Here is a 21,360-nt window from a genome sequence, read left to right on the forward strand (position 1 = left end):
TGCTTGCAGAGGCTCTGGTCGTCCATACTTGGTCGATTTAGCGCAACGGCTGGTCTTCTTCCAGACTTAGACGTTTTGGCACAACAGCGTCTTCAGATGATCCATTCTTAGTCCATATTGCTTAATAAAACCTTTTAAGATAATTATTAGCATCAATTTGATGCTAACAAAACAGTTGATATTGATTTTGACCGGTTGAAAAAAGCAACTGTTATAAATTATTTTTGACAACTATTGTGAAGAAATTCACCTGCTTGAAAATCTATTGACCGAAAACCCATAATCTGGATTATCCGGTTGGGTTGGTGAAGGAAGGGAAACTTAAATCTGTAATCGACTTGATCGAAAAGGCTTGGGACAAGAGCATCATGTAAACTTATATGCCTATTGTAAACTTACTTTTTAAACTATTTTACACCTGTTTTTTCATTTTTTTTCCTTTTTCTAAGAGAGCTATATAAGTAATGTTTTTTTTATGGAAAAGTATTTATATGAGTTGAGTCCCATTTAACAAAAAAAAATGCATTGGCATGTTTAAAATCAAAAGCATGTATTTAAATATTTATCGTAAATATCATTATGATTTATTGAGAAACACTTTTTTGGCATATTCTCATCCTCTGCTGCAAAGTTAGCATTTGAGAAAGTTTTGAAAAGAAGTTCTCTACCGATGAACCACAAACTTCAACTTCAAAATCATAATAGCAACCAAGAATAAAATTCTCAACTTGTATTCTATTTGTTAAAAAAGTTCAACATTAGTCACCATTTTTTTTAAACCATATGTGTCTAGGTTAGCTTGCTTGCACCTTGATTAATCTCAAGAGTCCTGGAAAATTAGAAAGAAGATCCCGATAACAACATCAACTACCACTTATTTTCACATAAGGAAACACGTTTTATTTTTCACAACCTTAACACTAATTTGCCTTTTATTCTTTTTCACATTCTACATAAAATATGTAAAACGGTTCCACATATATGTTTTATTTGGTAAAAACCTATTTTTACCGGGTATTCTTACTTACATCTGTTCATTATCTACTTTCAGCTATTTTATACGAGTATACAATTAGTATCGAGATGAACAAAAAAACAGATAAAATGAAACATGATTTTCATTTCAAATTATCGACTTTGAATCAAGATATACACCGCAACATTGTACATAAATCAGATAAATATTGAGTTTTTCTTGAAAAGGCAAAAACAATTTGAATTCAATTTTATTTATTACAACATTATTATGAGTTACAAGGAATAAAAGTATTGGAAAATGTTTTATAGCAGAAGAAGTGGTGTGACACAATCAGGACGCAATCACATCGGCAACTTCTGCTTAATCATTCCTTCACTTCTCTTCTCTGTGGCCAACGGAGACGACGGAAGCAACTGTGACGATTGCATTTACAAAACCCGACGACGAGCTCATTCTGGTAATCTGCAGCATTAGGAACTACTTTTGTAAGATTGTTCATCAGATCTCCTTGATTTCAATATTTTTCTTGTATTTTCTCATCTCCAAATCTCTGATCTTGGAGTATAGGGAGCAAAATTCTGTAGCATAGTTTGAAATACTGCTAGGATTGATTGGAAAACAACTTTCATTTTAGGGTTTTAATCGAAATTGTCAGTGACTGTAAAATTGATTGAAGTTGAAGTTTTTAGGGTTTAGAATCCGATGTCGTCTCTCAAGTGGGTTTAGGAGTATGGTAGATTAATTTGATCATGGTGGTTAGAATTCTGGGATTGACTCGCGGAGAGGAGTCGTCGCCGAGGGAGATCACGCGGAACAATCTATTGAGTGAGAGTGGTGGAGAGAGTGGTTGGTTGATCAGATTCTTCGATTCTTCCTTCTTTTGTGAGTGGATTGCGGTTAGTTATTTGTACAAGCATGATCACCCAGGGGTTAGGGATTACCTCTGCAACAGGATGTACACTCTCCCACTATCTGGCATTGAAAGCTACTTGTTTCAGATATGTTACATGCTTGTCCACAAGCCCAGTCCATCGCTTGATAAATTCGTTATTGATATATGCTCCAAATCGCTTAAGATAGCACTGAAAGTGCAATGGTTCTTGATGGCAGAGCTTGAGGATTCAGATGATAATGATGGGATTAGTAGAATACAAGAGAAATGTCAGATTGCTGCTACCTTAATGGGAGAGTGGACGCCTTTGATTAAACCACAAAATGAGCCCACGAGCAATGGTGGCAAGAACCAAGTTCTTACTAGGTTACTATCCTCAAAACAACGGTTATTATCATTAGCAACATCTCCTCCGCCTCAGAAGTCTTTCTCTTTCTCTTCTTCTGCAGCGAACCCTTCGCAGGATGAAGGTAGTAGCAAGGCCTCACCAGATGATAATACAATATTTAAGAAATTCATTCCTAGTCCAAAAGTGCGGAATGCATTGCTTTTCAGGAAATCCATTGATAAAGACGAAGAGGAACCTGACAAGGATGGGTTCTTCAAGAGGCTTTTACGAGATTCTAAAGATGAGGATGAATCAGACAAGGATGGTTTCTTCAAGAGGCTTTTACGAGATTCTAAAGATGAGGATGAATCAGACAAGGATGGTTTCTTCAAGAGGCTTTTACGAGATTCTAAGGATGAGGATGAATCAGACAAAGATGGTTTCTTCAAAAGGTTTTTAAGAGATTCTAAAGATGAAGATGTGCGAAAGTCAGTCGAGAGAGATGACGAGGACAAGGAGAAGGATGGATTTTTCCGTAGGTTTCTCAAAGATAGTAAAGATGAAGATGAGGTCACATCAAGCTCGGATAAGTTTTTTAAACGGATATTTCGTGATAATAAAGGAGATTTGGAGGAAAAAACGGTTTCAAAATCTGCAGAAGGTGATGATAAAGATGGGTTCTTTCGGAAACTTTTCAGGGATAAAAGCGAAGAAGAAGAGAAAGTGACGAATTCTGTCGAAGATGATGAGAAAGAAGGTTTCTTTCGGAAAATCTTTAAAGAAAAATTTGAAGACAAGAAAGATGAAGCTGCTAGCGAGGAAGGCAATGGGCATGCAAATGGTGTGGACGAAGAACCTTCGGACTTTCCCTTGTTCCGCAGATTGTTTCGTATGCAATCTGATGATACCAAAACTGTACCGACAAATGAAAACATCAATGGTGGTGGGCTTGAAAGCAGTCCAGGAACAGAGATTTTTTTCCGCAAGTTATTCAGAGACCGCGATCGTTCTGTGGAAGATTCAGAGCTTTATGGATCAAAAAAGAACAAGGAGGTTAGTACATATATCTGTGATCGCTGTTCTTTTTTTGTTCTTTTAGCTCCTTTTGTAAAGAGATTAAATTGTTCCAGAGTGTGGTAGCATGGTCTAGTTTGTGGGATTGGTTTTCTGGATTATTAATGAGCAAATATTATGTATCTTAAAAATAAATTAGAAGAGATGCTCTACCCGTTCAAGATATGGTCTATTATGTTTTCTCGAAACCAGTGTCATAGTTGATTAATTCTACTCTTTGGAGCTTTATCTTCTTGTTGATTAATTCTTTCCATAATCCTAACAGCTAGATATATTTTACTATTTTTGAATGTGTGTTCTGTTCTGCTGTGAAGAAGTGCTTAACAAAAGTAGCCTGACTGTTCTCTATGGTATTCTTACTAAAAATATTTTTTTTTGACAGAAGAATCCTGGTTCAAAGCAAAGGAATGAGAATTCCAGTAACAAGCCACCTCTGCCAAATGCGACTGCATCACAGTTTCGTAAAGGGACATATCATGAGTCCCTTGATTTTGTTCACTCCCTATGCGAGACGTCATATGGCTTAGTAGATGTTTTTCCGGTTGAAGATCGCAAAAGTGCTCTTTCTGAGGTTGTGCTTGTCTTTTCTCTCAATACCAGGTTAAGCTTTTATTTTCTGTGTGGATGACCATTATTTTGTATTTACTGAATATTGGAATTTGTGATTCATGTGTTTGTAGTCACTCACTGAGATCAATGTGCATGTTGCTGCAGCGCAAAGTAGTGGAGGTCTCTCTCTCTCTCTCTATCTCTCTTTCTATTTATCTCTGCATATATTTTCATACACGCTGGCACATAGACATGCATGTCCAACAGTATGTATTCACTCATAAGTATATTCACATGCATTACATAGGAAAAGGAATTCTTAAAAGTTAATTATTTTCGTGTTCTTATAGGAAAATTTGTGAAACATATTCAGATATTCTATCAATACCCAAGTCTAAATACACATATTTTGCATGAGGCACACATCATGTTCAGGGAGGTGCACTCCTTGTCTGTAAGGCATAGTGGTGCAGTGGCCCTTTCACAAAAGGTGATGAAACATATCTTTTCTGGGCTACCTTCTAAGCAAATGCATTTTATGCCAAATAAAATATCTTGGGGTTTTTATTAAAACAACTTTTACCTGTAAGGTTAGATTTGACAAAATTGATTTCTTCTAACTGATGAATCATTTACTTCCTCAAAACCTATTGCTCGCTGTTGGTAACATTGATGACCACCCTTAATAGAAAGACTTATGAAGTTGATGGATGCGCTCGATTACTGCTTAGTTGGCCAACTGCCGAGTACATGTATATATGCTTTGCTAAAACCATATTTTTCATACTTTATCAATGGTTATTTAAAACATGGCTGGAAAGAAGTGGCTGATTGGTATAGAAATATTAGTCACGTATGTGTTGTGACATCTATTCATTACTATCAAATCTTATCAAGTTAAATATGCTTGGTGGCCAGATAGGCAAAGTTAGTGGCCAGATTGAAGTGATTGCACATTCCAATTTGTTGCAAGAACGAATGTATTTTATGTGAATATTGCAGTGTAGGCTGTAAGATTTTTCTTTATATGGTTCAAAGGCTAAAATGACTACTTCAATTAATGGCTACATATATGTATGAACCTTTTTGCAAGTGTTGCTCCTCGTTTTCATGTGTGAGAGTGAGGTGTACGCCTCATCTCACACCTTGGCAGCTAGGTCCCAAGAGTATCTATCTACCTTGGTCTGTTATTTTGCGTTCCATAAAATTGGGAACACTGAAGTCCTCATGACTACCGGGTCCAAACCTTCTTTTTTCACTTCATTGTCATCCTTTAAAAGAGCGAGCAAATGAAATAACAATCACATCTTATTTGCCTCCTTAACATGTACACCAATTGGATTTGACTACCAAAAATCTTGGTTATTTTAAGTTCTCATGTCTTAACTTTTACATCTGTCTTCCCTTGAAATCTATGATGCAAATGGTTGAACTTGAAGTGTTGTGGACAACCAGATATAAATTATTAAATGAATGCTACAGCCTCTATATGACTTGAATGACCTTGTTATGGTTTATATAAGTATATAACTGAACTTACGATGTAGACCGACTAGAATGCACCTGTCCCCTTTTGACAAAGAAGTAAACTGTTTCGGAGCCAAAGGTTTCCTGTGACTTGAACATGCTATATGAAAGCTTATTTGTATGTTCCTTTCTATTTTTTACAAGCAAGGGAGATTCTTCTGATGTGATCATTTTTACAACTTTTAGAAATATATGCACCACCTAGTACAAGCTACTATATTCTATATCCCAACTAGTATGCAATAAAAAGGCACGTGTTGTAGTTGAAGCTACTATATTGTGGTATTGTAGTACTCCCTCGATGTACTACATTACATCTAGGCACTATGAAAACCACCAAAGGGATGTAAACCATATTGTAGTTTTCATTACAGTACTTCAAATGGTGGGGATTTTAGTGTATGTCTCTTAATTATCCAATGAACTTGTGGCATTAAAAAATCCTGAGGGCATTTTTGTCTCAAAGTGGAAGTGCTTGAGTGAATAAGAAGAAAAGGAATACTTGAATTTGAATATTCCATCAAGGAGAAGGTGCATGTCTTGCCTAGAAAGAATATTTTACTGCAATGTATGTTCTTCTATGCACATGTAAGTAGCTTTACCATGCTACAGTTTGTTGTGTGGGAGATTACATTGTAAATATGTGTGTGCTTGCCTTGTACATGGCGTTTACATCGATTATTTCTGTATCATGTTTCATATTGTTGGCTACAGTAGTCTACAATTTGTTTTCAATCAGCTTGTGAAGTGAATTTATTTGGTTCGTTGTCTTATATTAACTGAATGGATAAATTACAACCTTAAGTTCAGCTGTCTCATTTTGAATATTTTTTTGTTACATGGTAGGCGTGTGCTTTCCCATGGGGAAGGGGATGTATCGTGTGGTTCATATACCAGAAGATGAAGCCGTTCTTCTTAATTCCAGGGAAAAAGCACCTTACCTTATATGCGTTGAATTATTGAAAAGTGAAACTGTGAGGTAATTATGAAATGGGCGAAGGATCGTGTGAGAAGAAGAGTTGAGGTGAGAAACGTAAGAAGGGATTTGGACCCTTGATCACTTTTAATCTCAAACCCACCCATGAATTGCGCTTGATACGGGGATTGATCCGGTGTATCATGGTGCATTTCATCTCGGTGCATCTCATCCTAATGTGCATCCAAGGGTGGAGATCCCTTCTTACCTTTCTCACCGGGACCCAACCCTTATGAAATATAACTGCTCTCCCTGTCATGGACTACCTCTGCTTTCTATTTATTGTTTTTTACTGTGATGATTACTTGGTTCTGTATGTAAGGTCTTGTGTTTATGTCCTTGTTCAGTAGTACCGTAAAGGATGGCTCTAGTTCTCAAAAACTTTCGAGGGGTGGAATTCCATTAGCTAATGGAGATGCATTTCTGCCAAAGCCTCCTCCTTGGGCATATCCTTTATCGAATGGACAGGATCTTTACCATTCTGGTTATGATAGAATGTCAAGATCTGCTTCTGATGCAATTGACCAGGCAATGGGTCAATTGTGGGATTCGAAAGCGAAGTTTGTTAATGTGCGCCTTTTAGTGGAGAATCCATTGCCATGCTGTTCAAAGAACTTTGAAGCATCCAATTCAAAATTTGACATTCATCATTGTGAAGGTGGGAAGTGTGCAAGTTATCCATCTAGAGCAGCGGATGGCAGTGATACAGAATGGGTAAGAGTAGTGTTGACTGCAGATTCTGGGGTCAGCATGGATGACATAGAGGTTCAGGAACCACCGAGAAGGAGGGAGCATCGTCGTGTTCCAAGTACCATTGCTTTTGAGGAAGTGAAGGTACATTCAGCATATCTTGACTATTACTGTCTGTTTCTGTTGCAGATTTTATTTACTTCCACATCTTAAAAAAGAGTCATGAGTGCCACATCTGTGAAGCAAATGTGTAGATACATAATACAAATATGATAAAACCTAAATACATTTCTTGGGTTGGGCTCCGGTGAGAATGGAAGTTATGATGAGAAGGGTAAGAAGGGATCTCCACCCTTGGATCAATCCTAATTGAAGAGCAACACTAATGAGATGCACCGAGATGCACCGGATCAATTCCTGTGAGAAGCGCAATTCATGGAATGGGGGTGAGATTAAAAATGATCAAGGGTTCAGATCTCTTCTTTCGCTTCTCACCCTAACTCTTATTCTCACACAATCCTTCATCTACATTTCATTACTATAAGTTATGTTGGGATGCATTTGATCATATTTTTTTGGACTATGTTGCCATATTCACTTCTGTTACATTATTGTGGTTATTAGTAGTTTATCGTTAAATTCTGCCGATTGCATCATATGGGCAGGAGTTTTTTTTTAAGTGCCACTGAAGTCCAGGTCTGAACACTGAAGAGGCAGCATTTAAATTCTGAACCATTTAGACGGTATGAAAAGCGAGCTGAATGCATGATATTGTTTGAAAATGAAGTCAAATGAATTGTCTAAGTGTCTGAATAATAAATCATTTAATTCCAAAGTACATCAATAGGATATATAGAATTCTTTTACCCACAAGGCATGCTCAACACAATGGAGAGAAGATACGACAAAGAGAACATTCCTGTTTTGATTAGCCTGAAAGCAGAAGAGTAACAAGAATGAATAAAATAAGAATACAAAAGGCCCTCAACTTGGTTACTGGAAAGGAGACTCACTTAACTTCTTTTTTGGGTAAAGGGGACAGTATCTCGGTTTTTTTTTTGTAAAACATCCAACCGGCTAATTGACTGCCCATTTTGAAATGGAGGACTCATCTACTTTGTATACACAAGTATTAATGCTTTTGAATTTGCAAAACTGTGGCTTCTAGCTAAGCCTCCAAATCTTTTTCACAAGCTGGGGAGCTTCTCGGAAACAATCTCTCTACCTCTTGAGGCAGAGGAAATATCTATGTACATCTTACCCTCCTATACGCTACCTTTCGTGTGGGATAAACCGGGTTTGTTTGGTTTCCTAATGGTTTTGCAAGTTTGAGTATTTTTTTCTATTTCTATTCCTATTTAATAATTAATAAAGAGATTTTATATGGTAAAAGACGCAATTTTGAAGTATTTCCTTGCTAAAAAATTTATCCATTGAATGTTATCCCTTAATACACCTTAAGCCTATAATGTGCTGAGTGTGCAATTGGGCTTTAACATACAACATAAGCAGTGGTAGGGTTGTGTCTCTGTGTAAGGGTTAATTGCATTTGTGTTGAACCAAGTATTGACTTGTGTACCCACTGAAAGTGGTGATCCAACTATTTGGAAAAAATGGACACTTCAACATAAAACTATAATAGCCTGTTAGTGATCATAGGCAAGGTTTTTAAGGAGGGAAACGAGCCTTGAGGCGTTTTCCCATTAGGTACGTGAGGCGTAACCCCAAAAAGTAAAACAACAAAATGCATAAATGCATAACACTTAACAAAACAAACATAATTCCATAAATGCAGTAGGATATGGCAGCAAAATACGGCAAAAACAGAATATATGTATATACACACACATACATATATATATATATATATGTATGTGTGTGTTATAGCAGATGGGAATATGGAGGAGTTCTTACTTATTTCAAATGCATATGTTGTTTGTTCATGCAGGCTGCTGCATTAAAAGGAGAGGCACCTGCCGGGCTCCCTTTAAAGGGGACTGGTCAAGCTTCATCAGATGCACAACCAAAGGTGAGCACTAGTGAAGTGGCAAAAAACTTGTATTATCTTCAGCAGCATGTAATCTCTGAAAGATGTCTCATTTGAAATAGGATATAGATGGTGCAACTCCGAAGGCAGGTGATGCATTATCTGGTGAACTTTGGCAAGCAAAAAAAGATAGAATTCGTCAGGCTTCAGTATATGGAAAACTTCCTGGTTGGGACTTGTGCTCGGTAAGTTTGCAATTGATTGACTTCCTGAATATTGAATCTGTTAGCAATCCATATTTTGTGTTTTTGTTTTTGCTTTCGCTTGTGTTGTTTTTCTTTATTTCTTAAGTGAGCAAAGCAAGCTGTATCTTGAAAATACTTGGTCTTACTTGACCGGGGCTTTGAAGTTAATTATGTTATTGTTATCTGGCAGATCTAAATAGAAATATATAGGCAATTTCCTACCTTCTAAACAAGTTGATGTTTGCTTCAAATTATCAGAATTGAACTTTTTTATACTATCATCAGCGAAGGGAAGTTTTCTTAAAAAACCAGAACTTACTGAACTAAAAACTAACATGATCCTCTATGTGGTTGAGCATTCGAAATGGTTCTTTGTGTCCTTAGTAAGTTGTTAATATTACCAAAAGTTTGAAGGCACATTAATAGCTGCTTGTCATCAAGTGACAAGTCATTGATATGATGTTAAATAGTCATGTGAGAATCTGTAGTAACAGAATTATCCAGTTATTACTATTGATTTACGTACTTGTTGGTATTTGCTGCCAGCTTACATATGTTGAAGTAGGTAACCGTGTTTTGTAGCTCTTCCACTTTGCTTCTATCTATTGCGTACAAAATTTCTTTGAAAATTAAATTTTATGAATCTTTATTTTTGCCTCGATGGTGGTTGTATATGCTACAAATGAGGAACTAATATGGTTGGAACACATTGAAGATTTTGTTTTCTAAAAGATCATAATATTTTACTTTGGTTGAAGGCGAGTGCACTCCAATCAAAAGGTGGCGATGAGGCAAGTTTGGCATGGGAATTGTGTACTTCAAATTGTTAATGGGTTACAAGTTATGATCTCATTTCTGTTCTCTTTAGGGAAGAACGAAATGTTTAAAGGAATCAAGCACTTCTAATTGGGTTTAATAAAACCTTGTAAAACTGTTAAATGAACTAAAATGTTGATCAACAAGAATTGAGAGAGGGGGATGGAGTTTAGAAAATTTGAACTGCGAATGCGTCATACATTCTTTCGGTCTTCTTTATACATTCCAACAAGCATCTTGAATGTTTGTCTCCTTTATCCCAAAATTAGTCATAACAAGTAAGGCAGTTGGAAATTTGAAAGAAAATTACGATGCAATTTCTCCATCATTCCAAACAAGAAAAGAGCTTTTTTTTTTTGGGGGGGGGGTTGTTGGAGAAATAGTAACTCAATTTCTACTCTTATGAGCAATTGATATGATTAGAAGATAGCATGCCTACCTTTCTGTCACAGTTCAGCTGTGTTTGACAGTGTTGTATTTTCTTATTATTTTAATGTCCACACTTGTCTTAATATGCAATAATTTCTTTCTAGGTTATTGTGAAAAGTGGCGATGATTGTAGGCAGGAACATCTTGCAGTGCAACTTATTTCTCACTTTTACGGTATGTTTGTTCGTTATTGATTTGATTGTCTAGATAATGTATATTTTTGAAAATCATAAGGACATTGTTGTAGTAGAGACAACTTAAAACTGCTTGGAGGAAAGGTACTAAACCCAATTTATCAGTTTTGAGTTCTTACATGGGCTTCCTTCATACGTACGACCAAAAAACATGAAATATTCTCGTGGACAGACATTTGCTTCAGTTAATTGGCTCAATTTATGCAGTGCAAGCTTTTATATCCACATATTTGTTGGAAAAAAATTGGTTTCTTTGTGTAAATGTTCGTACTATTGATACACTCAAAAAGAGTGAAGCTACAGTATAGGAATAATTAAGAAACAAATAATCTGAAAATTATGGTCTAATCAGAATCCATGAGAAACTTCCGTTTGGAGTACTATTGTTTCTTTGTTAACCTCCATTTCTATTTCATGCCTTGTAAAAGATACTAGATGAGACTTATTGCATGAATTGGCACCCTCCTGCCAAATTACGGCTATGTTATTACCAATGTGTGATTCATATTCTTTCTTCTCGAATCCGAAGGGGTCTTATTTTCAGTGTGATGATACATGGAGATGGGACCAACAAATCGGAGATGTGAACTGCATAGTTGTTATGATGCCACAAGATTCATGACGGTAGCAAACTGCCAAGATGCCTATGGCTTTCGTCATGGAGTGTGTACGGCAAGTTGTTCATGTTGAGCAACTTACATGTGTTCTTAAATTAACTTAAAGAGGACATTGAACAGTAGTTACGAATTCTAGACAACACCCTCCAAACATTAAGACATAACTAGAACATAATTTAACCACCAAACACCAAAAGTAATAGTTAATATATAATAATCTCTTTGAGAATGAAAACTAATACCTATATATATGTTACAAAATGGTTAAAGGTAGAAATAAACTAATAAGAGAAAGCTAAGAAGATAACAAATAGTGAGTTATGAATTAACATGACTCTCCTAACACTTTTTAAGCTGGAGCATAGGTGTTGATCAAACCCAACTTGGCTCAGATGAAGTTTTGTTTGAAACTTCTGCAACGTCGTGTTGGAATGTCTGTGAGTTGGTGCTCCCTAGAGGTGAAAGTCGGTTGAATGATGGAGGAGTAGTCAAAGTACACATGATTCGGTTTCTTGCGAGACGGCAATTGTTTTTTTTGGAGTATATAATATTTATTTATGGCAAATGGAACAAATAATCTCACACCCCCTCATCCTTTGGTGAGGTTTGAACCCCTGACCTCCTAGGAGGCCAAATGCTTACATTCCGCTAGGCCAAAGGCCTTTTGGTGATATGGCAATTGTTCTCAATGTCTTTGGGTCTCATGAAAAACTTGATTTTTTTCTATGTGGATTTAGCAAATTGATTATCACAATATAGTCTCATTAGTTTATTTTCAGCCGTTAGGTCCCTTTCATCTAATCATCTCATAGTTGACATCTTTTATAGCACGGTAATTGGCTTCAACACTAGATCATGATACTGTTTGTTGCTTATTGCTTTTCCATTAGACAAGATTCCCACCTTCAGAAAACAAGTAGCCAATCATAGTCCGAAGATAAAAAGACATCTTGCCCAATCGGCATTTGAGAGTCTGACAATTTTTTAGATTCCTTTTGGTGAAGTCACTAGTAATACACTAAATGGAGCTGGAATATAGAACCTCGTCTCTTGTAATTTAGGAGATTACCGAGCCCAGTTATTAGTAGCAAAAAGAGAAAGGACTTTCCGTTTGATTTCTTTTTAATGCGGTAAATTCGGTCACTTTCTTTAACAGCAGGAAGCAGCAGGCAGAAGCTAGGCCACTAATGGGCCTCTCCCTTGAGAGCCCTCTAGATGCCTAAACTTTGATGAGAGCGATTTAACTACACTCAAGGATTGAGAGATATCTGATTGTGTCACAATCATATAAATAAGCATTACTATAAGTCGCCTGTGTTTTCTATGGATCTTTCAGAAGTTCCAATCTCTGATGATAGCCATCGATGACTCTACTGGCTTGCACCCCATCAATTGGCACTTAGATAATAAATCTAATGCATGCGTTCTTTGACATTACACAATTTTCTGCAGGCATTGGTATACTTCAATCCCCAGAAAGTGTTGAAGATGCCTAAAATTAGTAACATATGACATGATAACATTTTTTAAGTAGAGATGCCTTGATGATCAGCACTTACCATTACTATGCCTACCGCCAGCATAATATACCTTGATGTCAATTGAATACCGAATAGTAGTTACTCCTGGATAACTAGAACCATAAAAAGAAGGATTTTGTCAATAGGCGAGAATTTCTCCTTATAATCAATGTTGTAGGTTTGGGAGTAGCCTTTGGACACAAGGTGAGCCTTCAGACAGCCAATGGATCGATCCTCATTTAACTTCATATAGCATGCATCCACTTACAAGCTGGTTTAAGTTAAAGAGGAACCAATAAGATAAAGCTAACAAGATAAATATTAGAGAATTAGAGAACCATGACTTAATCAGATACCCCTATAAAAACAATTAAAACAAGTCAAAGTTCAGCGAATACGACATAGAATAAAGTATCCATCGAAGTTAAAAACTGTTAAAAGTAATTGCTAGCATAATAAAATACAATTACTGATGTAATAAACTAATATGAAAATGATACAGAGTTTTACTCCTATAGACTGCTACTGATGAGAGGACGTGTATGCAATATACACACATATAAGTGAAACTAAGAAGATGAGCAACCTGTGGGACAATGGAGTACATTAGGGTTTTCTGTTGTTAAATTTGGATTTTCTTAACCTTCTTTGGGTCCGTTCAGATTTGGGTATTGGGTATGAAATTGGTTTTCTTTAACCAGAATATTGCCTTAATTTTTCACGTTGAGATCAAATATCACATGGCCAAGGCATTGCATCATTATGTCAACTATTGACTGCCAGGACGCTAGGCGAATGCCGTAAAGGCTACAACTGAAATGGAGGAAAATTAGGAAACATAAGATTAAGTAATGGCCCTTGAATCTTCTGTCATTGGATTATCTGTAGCGATTGTAAATATACTAAAGTGAAATAGCTTATTTGTTGTAATTGTTTCTTTGTTGTTCTAATTGTTGGGAATTTGATGGTTTCTCCTAATGTCAGATATATTCCAAGAAGCTGGACTACCTCTCTGGCTGCGCCCTTATGAAGTTCTTGTCACATCTTCTTACACAGCTCTGATTGAAACAATTCCAGATACAGTATGCTAATTCATTTATATCATTTATATGTCTGAAGTATGGTCTCTAAAATGTACTCCACTCACTTTTTGCAGGCATCACTTCACTCTATCAAAAGTAGATTCCCGAATATCACAAGCCTGCGTGACTTTTTCATCGCCAAATATCAAGAAAATTCGCCAAGTTATAAGCTTGCACAGGTAAATGCCAGTTGAGAGGGAGCATCTTATCTAACATCTCTTGTGCATAGTTCTGCAAGTCATTACAAGTATGATTGTCGGATTCTTCTCTAACCATTTTCATCATTGACTCTTGCACATTATTTCTACATCTTATCTGCCTCTTTTTTTATATGTTTCTGCATGTGTCACAAGTTCTTAGAGCATGTCCAACAGCTTCTTCAAAATGGAGAAACTGGGGATTTTGAGCCAATATTTTGCTCCAACAGCTTCCCCAAAACTCTCCAAAATGGAGAAAGCAGGAGAGAGAAGGGTTTTTCCTCCAAATATGGAGAACACCCCAAAAATGATTATTAAGTGAGAGCACCAATCGAAAAACTTTGAAAATAAATATTTAAAGAGAGATAATATTTTAATATATGAATGAAATATGTAAATATTATAATCAATGTTGGATTCTCCAAAATGGGGAATCTGTTGGAGATGAATGTAATTTATTTTTGGAGATTTTGACTTTTGGTTCTCCATTTTAGAGATTTTGGGGAATCTGTTGGAGATGCTCTGATTGGCTAACCATGGTATTGTCACCTGTAACCCAACTAGTCCATGTGGTCAATACAAAGCTCCCCCTTCACATGGACTGGCAAACTATAGACCTTTTGGGACAGCAGGTGTGGCCCCTGTGAGTCAATAGCGCCTTGTGGACCTGAGACCTGATGCATGAGGCACCCAGGTTCCTGTGAATTACTACAGGTCAACTCTTGGGGTTTGTGTCAACTATTTTGATTGGTTGATTGCTTATCCTATCATTTTGACCTCTATATTGTCTGTTATTTCTTCTTTAACTATTATTGAGTCTGGAGATGTGGGGATTGAGGAGGTTGCCCATACCAAGGAGGTTGCCCATACCAATGAAGTTGCTTTAGGAGCCAGACATGTGTTACTGCTTTGATTGCGTATCAGAGCACTTGCTTCTGGATTTTAGATATCCCCTTTTGTCATCAAAGTGGGACATTTGAAAATATTTGTAGATCTGTTAGCTGGTGCTTTTGTATATGCATGGTACAATGTGATTATTAGATAAAGGAGAAACGCAAAGATAGGTCTGTGTTAATCTAGGAGGTAATTTTTGTGTTAATATGTTATATACTAAATAAACAATGCACAAAAAGGACTCTCCGTGTGGGTTTTTAGCACTAGATACGTGGGTGCACAATATTTGTGTATGACCATAAATGGTTACAGTAGCTTTGGCTTGAGTTGCTTCCAACTGTTAGTATGCCGCTGAAGTGCATAAAAGTTATTGACTTCTCACTTTCCATCTCTCAGCTAATGCATAGTTTAATATATTTTCTGAGTCATTATTTTCTTTGAGGGTCTTGAATTTGATCTACAAGATTCTGCATATTCTTATTGAAAGTACTCCGATATTTGACAAATAGTCAAACACCTATCTTAGTTCATGTGCCTGGTGAAAAAGTACAGTTTCTGGAGGACATCGTTACTCCGGTTCTTGCCAAGCAGTGTTGAGTTGGAACCCGGGTTTTCCATTAGGAGCAATTACTTGGTGAGAGGCGGTTGATTGTTACCGATCTTAGTGGAATAGATTCCTTCCATTCTAGGTCAAATCTTTTTGATTGAATTTTCACCTTTCCCTTTGGCTTTTCTTTTCTTTCAGAGGCCTCTCCTCTTTGATAGTCTTAACAAGGTGTGGATATCAAGAATGACCCTTCATGTTTATTACTAGTTTGATGATCGAAATTGATCAGTGGTTTGCTTGTTTGAGACAGTATGTCCAAAACGCATGTATTATTTGGCACTTTGATTACCATATATAAATATATAAGAAAGAAAAGGTGAACTTAGGAAAATTAGAAATACAGGCATGTACTTCAATTTATTCCATTATGTAAAAGGACTGATGCAAACTTGAGATAAATAGAAGTACAAGTTTATAAACTCTCTTCAAAGAGTGAAATTCTATTGCTCATGAGTTAGTAGCCTGTGGATTGGACTATATATTTCCTTTGCTATCCAATGTAATGGAACCGATCAACTATCATTATTGAAATGAAAATGGGATACCCAAGTTCATACTCTAGTGTCTCTCTGGCTTTTAACAGTGAATCTTTGTTGCAGAGGAACTTTGTGGAAAGTATGGCTGGATACTCCCTGGTTTGCTATCTGTTACAGGTGCTTTTCTCTTCCTTTCTTATACAATCCACACAAATACATTCTCATGACCTGATGACCATAACCCTTAATATACATTCTTAAAATACATGAAACATTCTCATTTACATGCTAGTGCTTGAAAATTATTCTTGCACCCTTTGTGGTATCTGGATAAAATCTGAGTGCTTCAAGATGATGTTTGGCGGTTCATTGTAATCGAAACTGCAAAATGGTTCTAGGATGTTAATTAGATGTGCCTCAGTCAGATAACATTTGTACTACCACAATCAAAATAATTCTTAATCGAGGGAGCACAAATCAGAATATACATAAATGACATAATTACTGGTGAAACGATGCAGTTGAAGAAACTATTCAAGAATCCTAGGCTTACCATGGTAGTGCCTATTTTTTTCTGAATGACAACTAGTCTATTCATGTTGCTTCACGTGGGCACTAACATTGTGCAAAGCTTGGCTACACCTAAACAGTGTGCTTTTTTAAAGTCTAAATTTTTAGACTTCATAAGCATTAAAGCCAAAGAGCTGATCCTTTTTCAATCAATTAGCTTTCAGTTGGTGCTCCTAAATCCGGTAAACTTTTTGGCCAGGCGTCTTCAATTTTATATTTGAGGGAGCCTTTTGATTCTTGTTTTCTTCATCTTTCGTTAAGATAGGATGACATCTGAAGTTAGCACTCATGGCAGCTGTTTAATTCCTATAACTTTTGTAGTCCATCTGAATGGAAATTTCAGGATTACCTTTCTGTACGTGTGACACATCATGTCCTAACGTTCCAGTTCTGTACAATATTTGTAAACCCATCTCAGCATACTTCTTTTTATTTGTGGAAACAAGGTTAAACACAAGCCTTGAGTTGTTGTGGCTGCTCCTTGTCTACAACTTCTGACTTATGTTTGGAAATAGTAAAATAGTAAAATAATGGTGTGTACTTGAGATAGGAAAGAACTTTTGTGTTACACCTTCAGTTTTCATTAAATGAACTGCACTTTCTAGCACCACCTAAAAATCCAGAAGTTTTATTTCAAATTTTGGAAGGAAAAATGTGGTTCTGCAAATTAGATATCCATTATAATTGAATTCAAAACCTAAATGAACTGAGGTGATGAGTACCAATATAGGTTGTATTTTGTTTGCCATGGTTCTTCTGCATAATGGTAAATATGTTGAAAAACATGTTGTACTGCTTATTCACAAGTGAATGATTGATCAAGCTACACAGCTTCATAAGAATTTCATTTTCTGCTTGTTTTGCACCTAGAGTCTCTGTATGTGTTTTATGCCAACCACATGATTGGTTGTATGGTACCTTGTACCCGTGTCCCCAATTTTCTTCCAAGAATAATAGGCGCGTGCTTTATTTTTTCTAATTATGTTAGATTATTGACTTTGGTACTTGATGGACATGCAATTTGCATAGTTATCCTTTAAGGTAGCTCTTGGTTTTCTGTTCTTCTGAATGATCTAGGGTTTGCTTGTTAGCAGCTTAATGAGCTTAATGGGACTCTCAGCTTATTCGGTCAGCTATACATGACTGTTTGGTAGTGGCTTAATGATACAGAAAGTGACTTATTTAGTAAGCTTCTAGGGGGAGCTCTACGCAGAAAACCAAGTTTTTCCCAAACCTGTCCCTCCCAATGAAGAACACGCTCCTTCCATCTATGAATAAACTCTCCCAAACAAAAACCTTCCCAATCTATACAGACAGATTAATCAACACAGACAGCTTTATCCATAAAGGACTTGATGAAAACCCAACCAAACAGCCCCTTAGTCACGTACTGAATAAAATGTTTCCCAATCAGCTGCTCAGAATTTGTTTTCTTTCGATATGGAGTCAGATTGGAACTTTATCACTTCAATTTCAAATTGTTTGCATAAATTGATTGAAAGTTGGTGGCCTCATGCATCATCACTTGATTTCTTTTTCTTATCCGTGCCTAGGTGAAAGATAGACACAATGGAAACCTCTTGCTAGATGAAGATGGGCATCTTATTCACATTGACTTTGGCTTCATGCTCTCTAATTCACCCGGGGGTGTTAATTTTGAGAGTGCCCCATTCAAGTTAACTCGCGAACTTCTTGAGGCAAGTAAACTCTAATAGTTTGGTGCATTAAAACACTGAAACTCTTGTGATAACTCAGAGTCATTAAACCAAGTAATTGTCTTGTTTTAGGTGATGGATTCCGATGCAGAGGGAGTTCCAAGCGAGTTCTTCGACTATTTCAAAGTATAATATTTATCAAGTTTTAACAAATATGTATACATCTTGGTATGTTATAATGCTCATCTTGGCCTCTGCCATCTGGATTCAGGTTTTGTGCATTCAAGGGTTCCTAACATGTCGTAAGCATGCAGAGCGGATAATTCTACTTGTTGAGATGTTGCAGGTAATGGTAACTTAATGTTTTTGTGGCCAACTATTTTATAGTAACTTGGTGGTTTTGTTCTTTTTTGAAGTATATAATAATTATATACGGCAAATTAATTCACACACACTCCTCGTCTTTCAGACATATCACACATTTACAAATAACATTTCTAGCCTTCCCTATCTGGTTCTAGTAAATGCTTTATTGAATTAATTTCATTTATTAAAATATTTTCCAACTGAGAGTTGCAACATTTCTTTGGTTCCCTAGTTGGTTCTAATAAATGCTTTATTGAGTTGAACTTGCAAATCATTATTTAATTTTATTTTTATTCTAATATTTTCGAGCTGTGAGGCACAACTTGTATAGCCTTCCCATGATGGCTCGATAAATGCTTATGGAGTTAAAGTTATATATTATTTTTAAATCTATCGAGTGTTGCAACATTTCTAGCCTTCCCTAGTTGGTTCTAGTAAATGCATGTTGAGTTGCATTTATTAATTTATTTATTATTATTATTATTGTTATAATTGTTAAAATATTTGAACTGAGAGGTACAACATTTCTAACCTTCCTTAGATAAAAATATTTTTAAACCAAGATTTGCTTTCCTTGGGAGATCTGAGACTTGCTTTCCTTGATGTGGATTCCACACTTTCTAGTTTTTTTTCTTTTTATAACCACATTAAACCTAAATAGAAAGTTCTTTTAGTGTAAAATTGGTGATAAATTCATGTCAATATTGCATAGAAGAGCGACATTTTGACAGCAAAATTCATGATCTAGCTCTTTGTTTTCCGTTTAGTTGAGTAATAATTAGTAGCAGCAGTCAACCTTCACATTCTGATGTTTCTTGTGATTATGGATTCTCAACAATGCCATTTTCTAAATCATAGCAGTATAAAGATTGTTGTTTTTGTTTTTATTTATTTATTGAGGATCATATATTTGGAGAAATCTGCACAAATCTGTTATCCTGATGATGATCCATCGCGACCAATTTACATGGCAGCATGATATATATATATATATATATATATATATATATATATGTGTCTTAAGATGCTTCCCCTTTCTATCTTTTCACCAGGACTCCGGATTCCCGTGCTTCAAAGGTGGTCCAAGAACAATACAAAACTTAAGAAAACGATTTCACCTAAGTTTGACAGAAGAGGTGTGTTTTCAAATCTTTATCATTCCTGACTTTCTTTCTTTGTCACACTTTTCACAACTCGAGGGTCTTCACGGAAACAACTGCTTTACTCTTAGGGGTAAAGGTCAGGTCTGCATTAATCTTAGGAGTAAAGGTCAGGTCTGCATTAATCTTAGGGGGCGTTTGCTTTTCTTTTTCCCCATTAAGCTCAGTATGGAGCAAGTTGTCTGTCCGGATAAAAATGTATTGTCCTTTTGAGGGAGGCACAGAGAGAAGGTTGGATTATTTTAGGTCATTTTTGGTATTAATTTGTTTTAGGTAGCTTAATGGGGCAGTGAGGGGTCCAGACTCATTCCATATAGCCATTTTGGTTTAATGTCTTAACGCTTAAGCCATTAAGAAATGCCCCCGTATAGCTGAGCAAATAAGCCGCTCAGACCATTAAGCTCATTAAGCCTGAAGTAAACAACCCCTTACCCTCCCTAGACCCCAGCTCAGGTGGGAGATACTGGGTTCGTTTTGTTGGGTTTGGATTATACTCGGGGCGCAGTTTTTATTCTAAGATGATTGATTCATCATTTTATTGCAGCAATGTGTGTCGTTGGTGCTTTCCCTGATTAGCAGCAGCTTAGATGCATGGAGAACCCGCCAATATGATTACTATCAGAGGGTTTTAAATGGCATATTGTGACGAGATTGGCATACATGACTACATTCGAAACACGCCAACTGATGATGAGTTGTGAAGCAAATATTAAGCTGAAAGATTTTCGTTTGAAGGTAAATAAATGCTTAGCAAGTTATTCAAAACTGCTTTGCATATTATATTATCTTTTGCCACTTGAACAATAACATAGATGCCGAATTTTGGGAGCATAATTCTTCTTAATACACCACCATACAATAGTGTACAGGGAGATTTCATGGCCGTATTTGGATCTTTGCCACAACTCCAGACTGTGTGGGATTTACTGGCTTCGTTTGATTTCGTTTATTTGCCACAAGACCCAGGTACAACTGTACATCTGTCTTGTATTTGTAGATGAATTTTTGGGCAAAATTTGAATTTAGAAACAAAGCAATGGCCAATCTTTTCTTTGTGTTAATAGATTGCTTCTATTTGCTTCATCAACATTGGCATATGGTAGTAATGCTATTATTATTATTATTGTTATTATTGTGTATAATTCTTGTTTCATTTGCTTTTTTAAAGAGTAATGATGGTATTTGTAATCCGATTTTTAACGATGATGATAGCCACTGTAAAAATATCGACTGGTTTTCTTGTTCGTGTGAGCCATCAACGACATCTGACAAGACTTTTGGTGGCTTCTTCTTTAGATCTTGGGGTTGATTTTCTTTTTTGCTATTAACCGTTAGTGTGTGGGCATGTATGTGGGCATCTTGACTAATTTAATGATTTTGTGGATAATTTTTATTCAAAATCGAATATTAGTGGGTGGTTTGAAGTTTGAACTATGTTTTCAAAGTGGTCATAATTAGTTACAAAAAAGCAATTAAAGTTTCAATTGGAAAAAAAAAACAGGGATTAGAGTGTAATTGGTTGGATCGATC

The 21,360-nt window shown here is 36.2% G+C and overlaps 1 protein-coding gene across 10 annotated transcripts; it reads left to right on the plus strand.

Moving 5' to 3' along the window:
- Window positions 1-1,312: 1,312 nt before the first annotated feature.
- Window positions 1,313-20,891, plus strand: LOC112516034 (phosphatidylinositol 4-kinase beta 1-like). Of its 10 annotated transcripts, none has more exons than XR_003069569.1 (17): window positions 1,313-3,252; window positions 3,656-3,844; window positions 3,954-4,002; window positions 6,196-6,328; window positions 6,673-7,159; window positions 8,964-9,044; window positions 9,125-9,247; window positions 10,597-10,666; window positions 13,808-13,905; window positions 13,980-14,084; window positions 16,203-16,256; window positions 18,203-18,346; window positions 18,437-18,490; window positions 18,576-18,650; window positions 19,723-19,806; window positions 20,375-20,565; window positions 20,693-20,891. XR_003069569.1 is itself a non-coding variant. In XM_025123067.1 (17 exons), exons 1-17 carry the CDS (start codon window positions 1,729-1,731, stop codon window positions 20,474-20,476), a joined length of 3,294 nt encoding a protein of 1,097 aa, XP_024978835.1. In that variant the 5' UTR covers window positions 1,313-1,728; the 3' UTR covers window positions 20,477-20,891. The 10 variants fall into 10 exon arrangements, 7 of the variants coding, with proteins under 7 accessions (XP_024978835.1, XP_024978834.1, XP_024978836.1 ...); XM_025123067.1 differs by having other exon boundaries at window positions 6,673-6,983; window positions 7,062-7,159; window positions 20,375-20,891; XM_025123066.1 differs by having other exon boundaries at window positions 1,313-2,480; window positions 2,538-3,252; window positions 20,375-20,891.
- Window positions 20,892-21,360: the final 469 nt, after the last annotated feature.

This window comes from Cynara cardunculus (assembly GCF_001531365.2).
Source record: "Cynara cardunculus var. scolymus isolate 2C chromosome LG 7, CcrdV1, whole genome shotgun sequence".
In the NCBI taxonomy this organism is placed as follows: domain Eukaryota; kingdom Viridiplantae; phylum Streptophyta; class Magnoliopsida; order Asterales; family Asteraceae; genus Cynara; species Cynara cardunculus.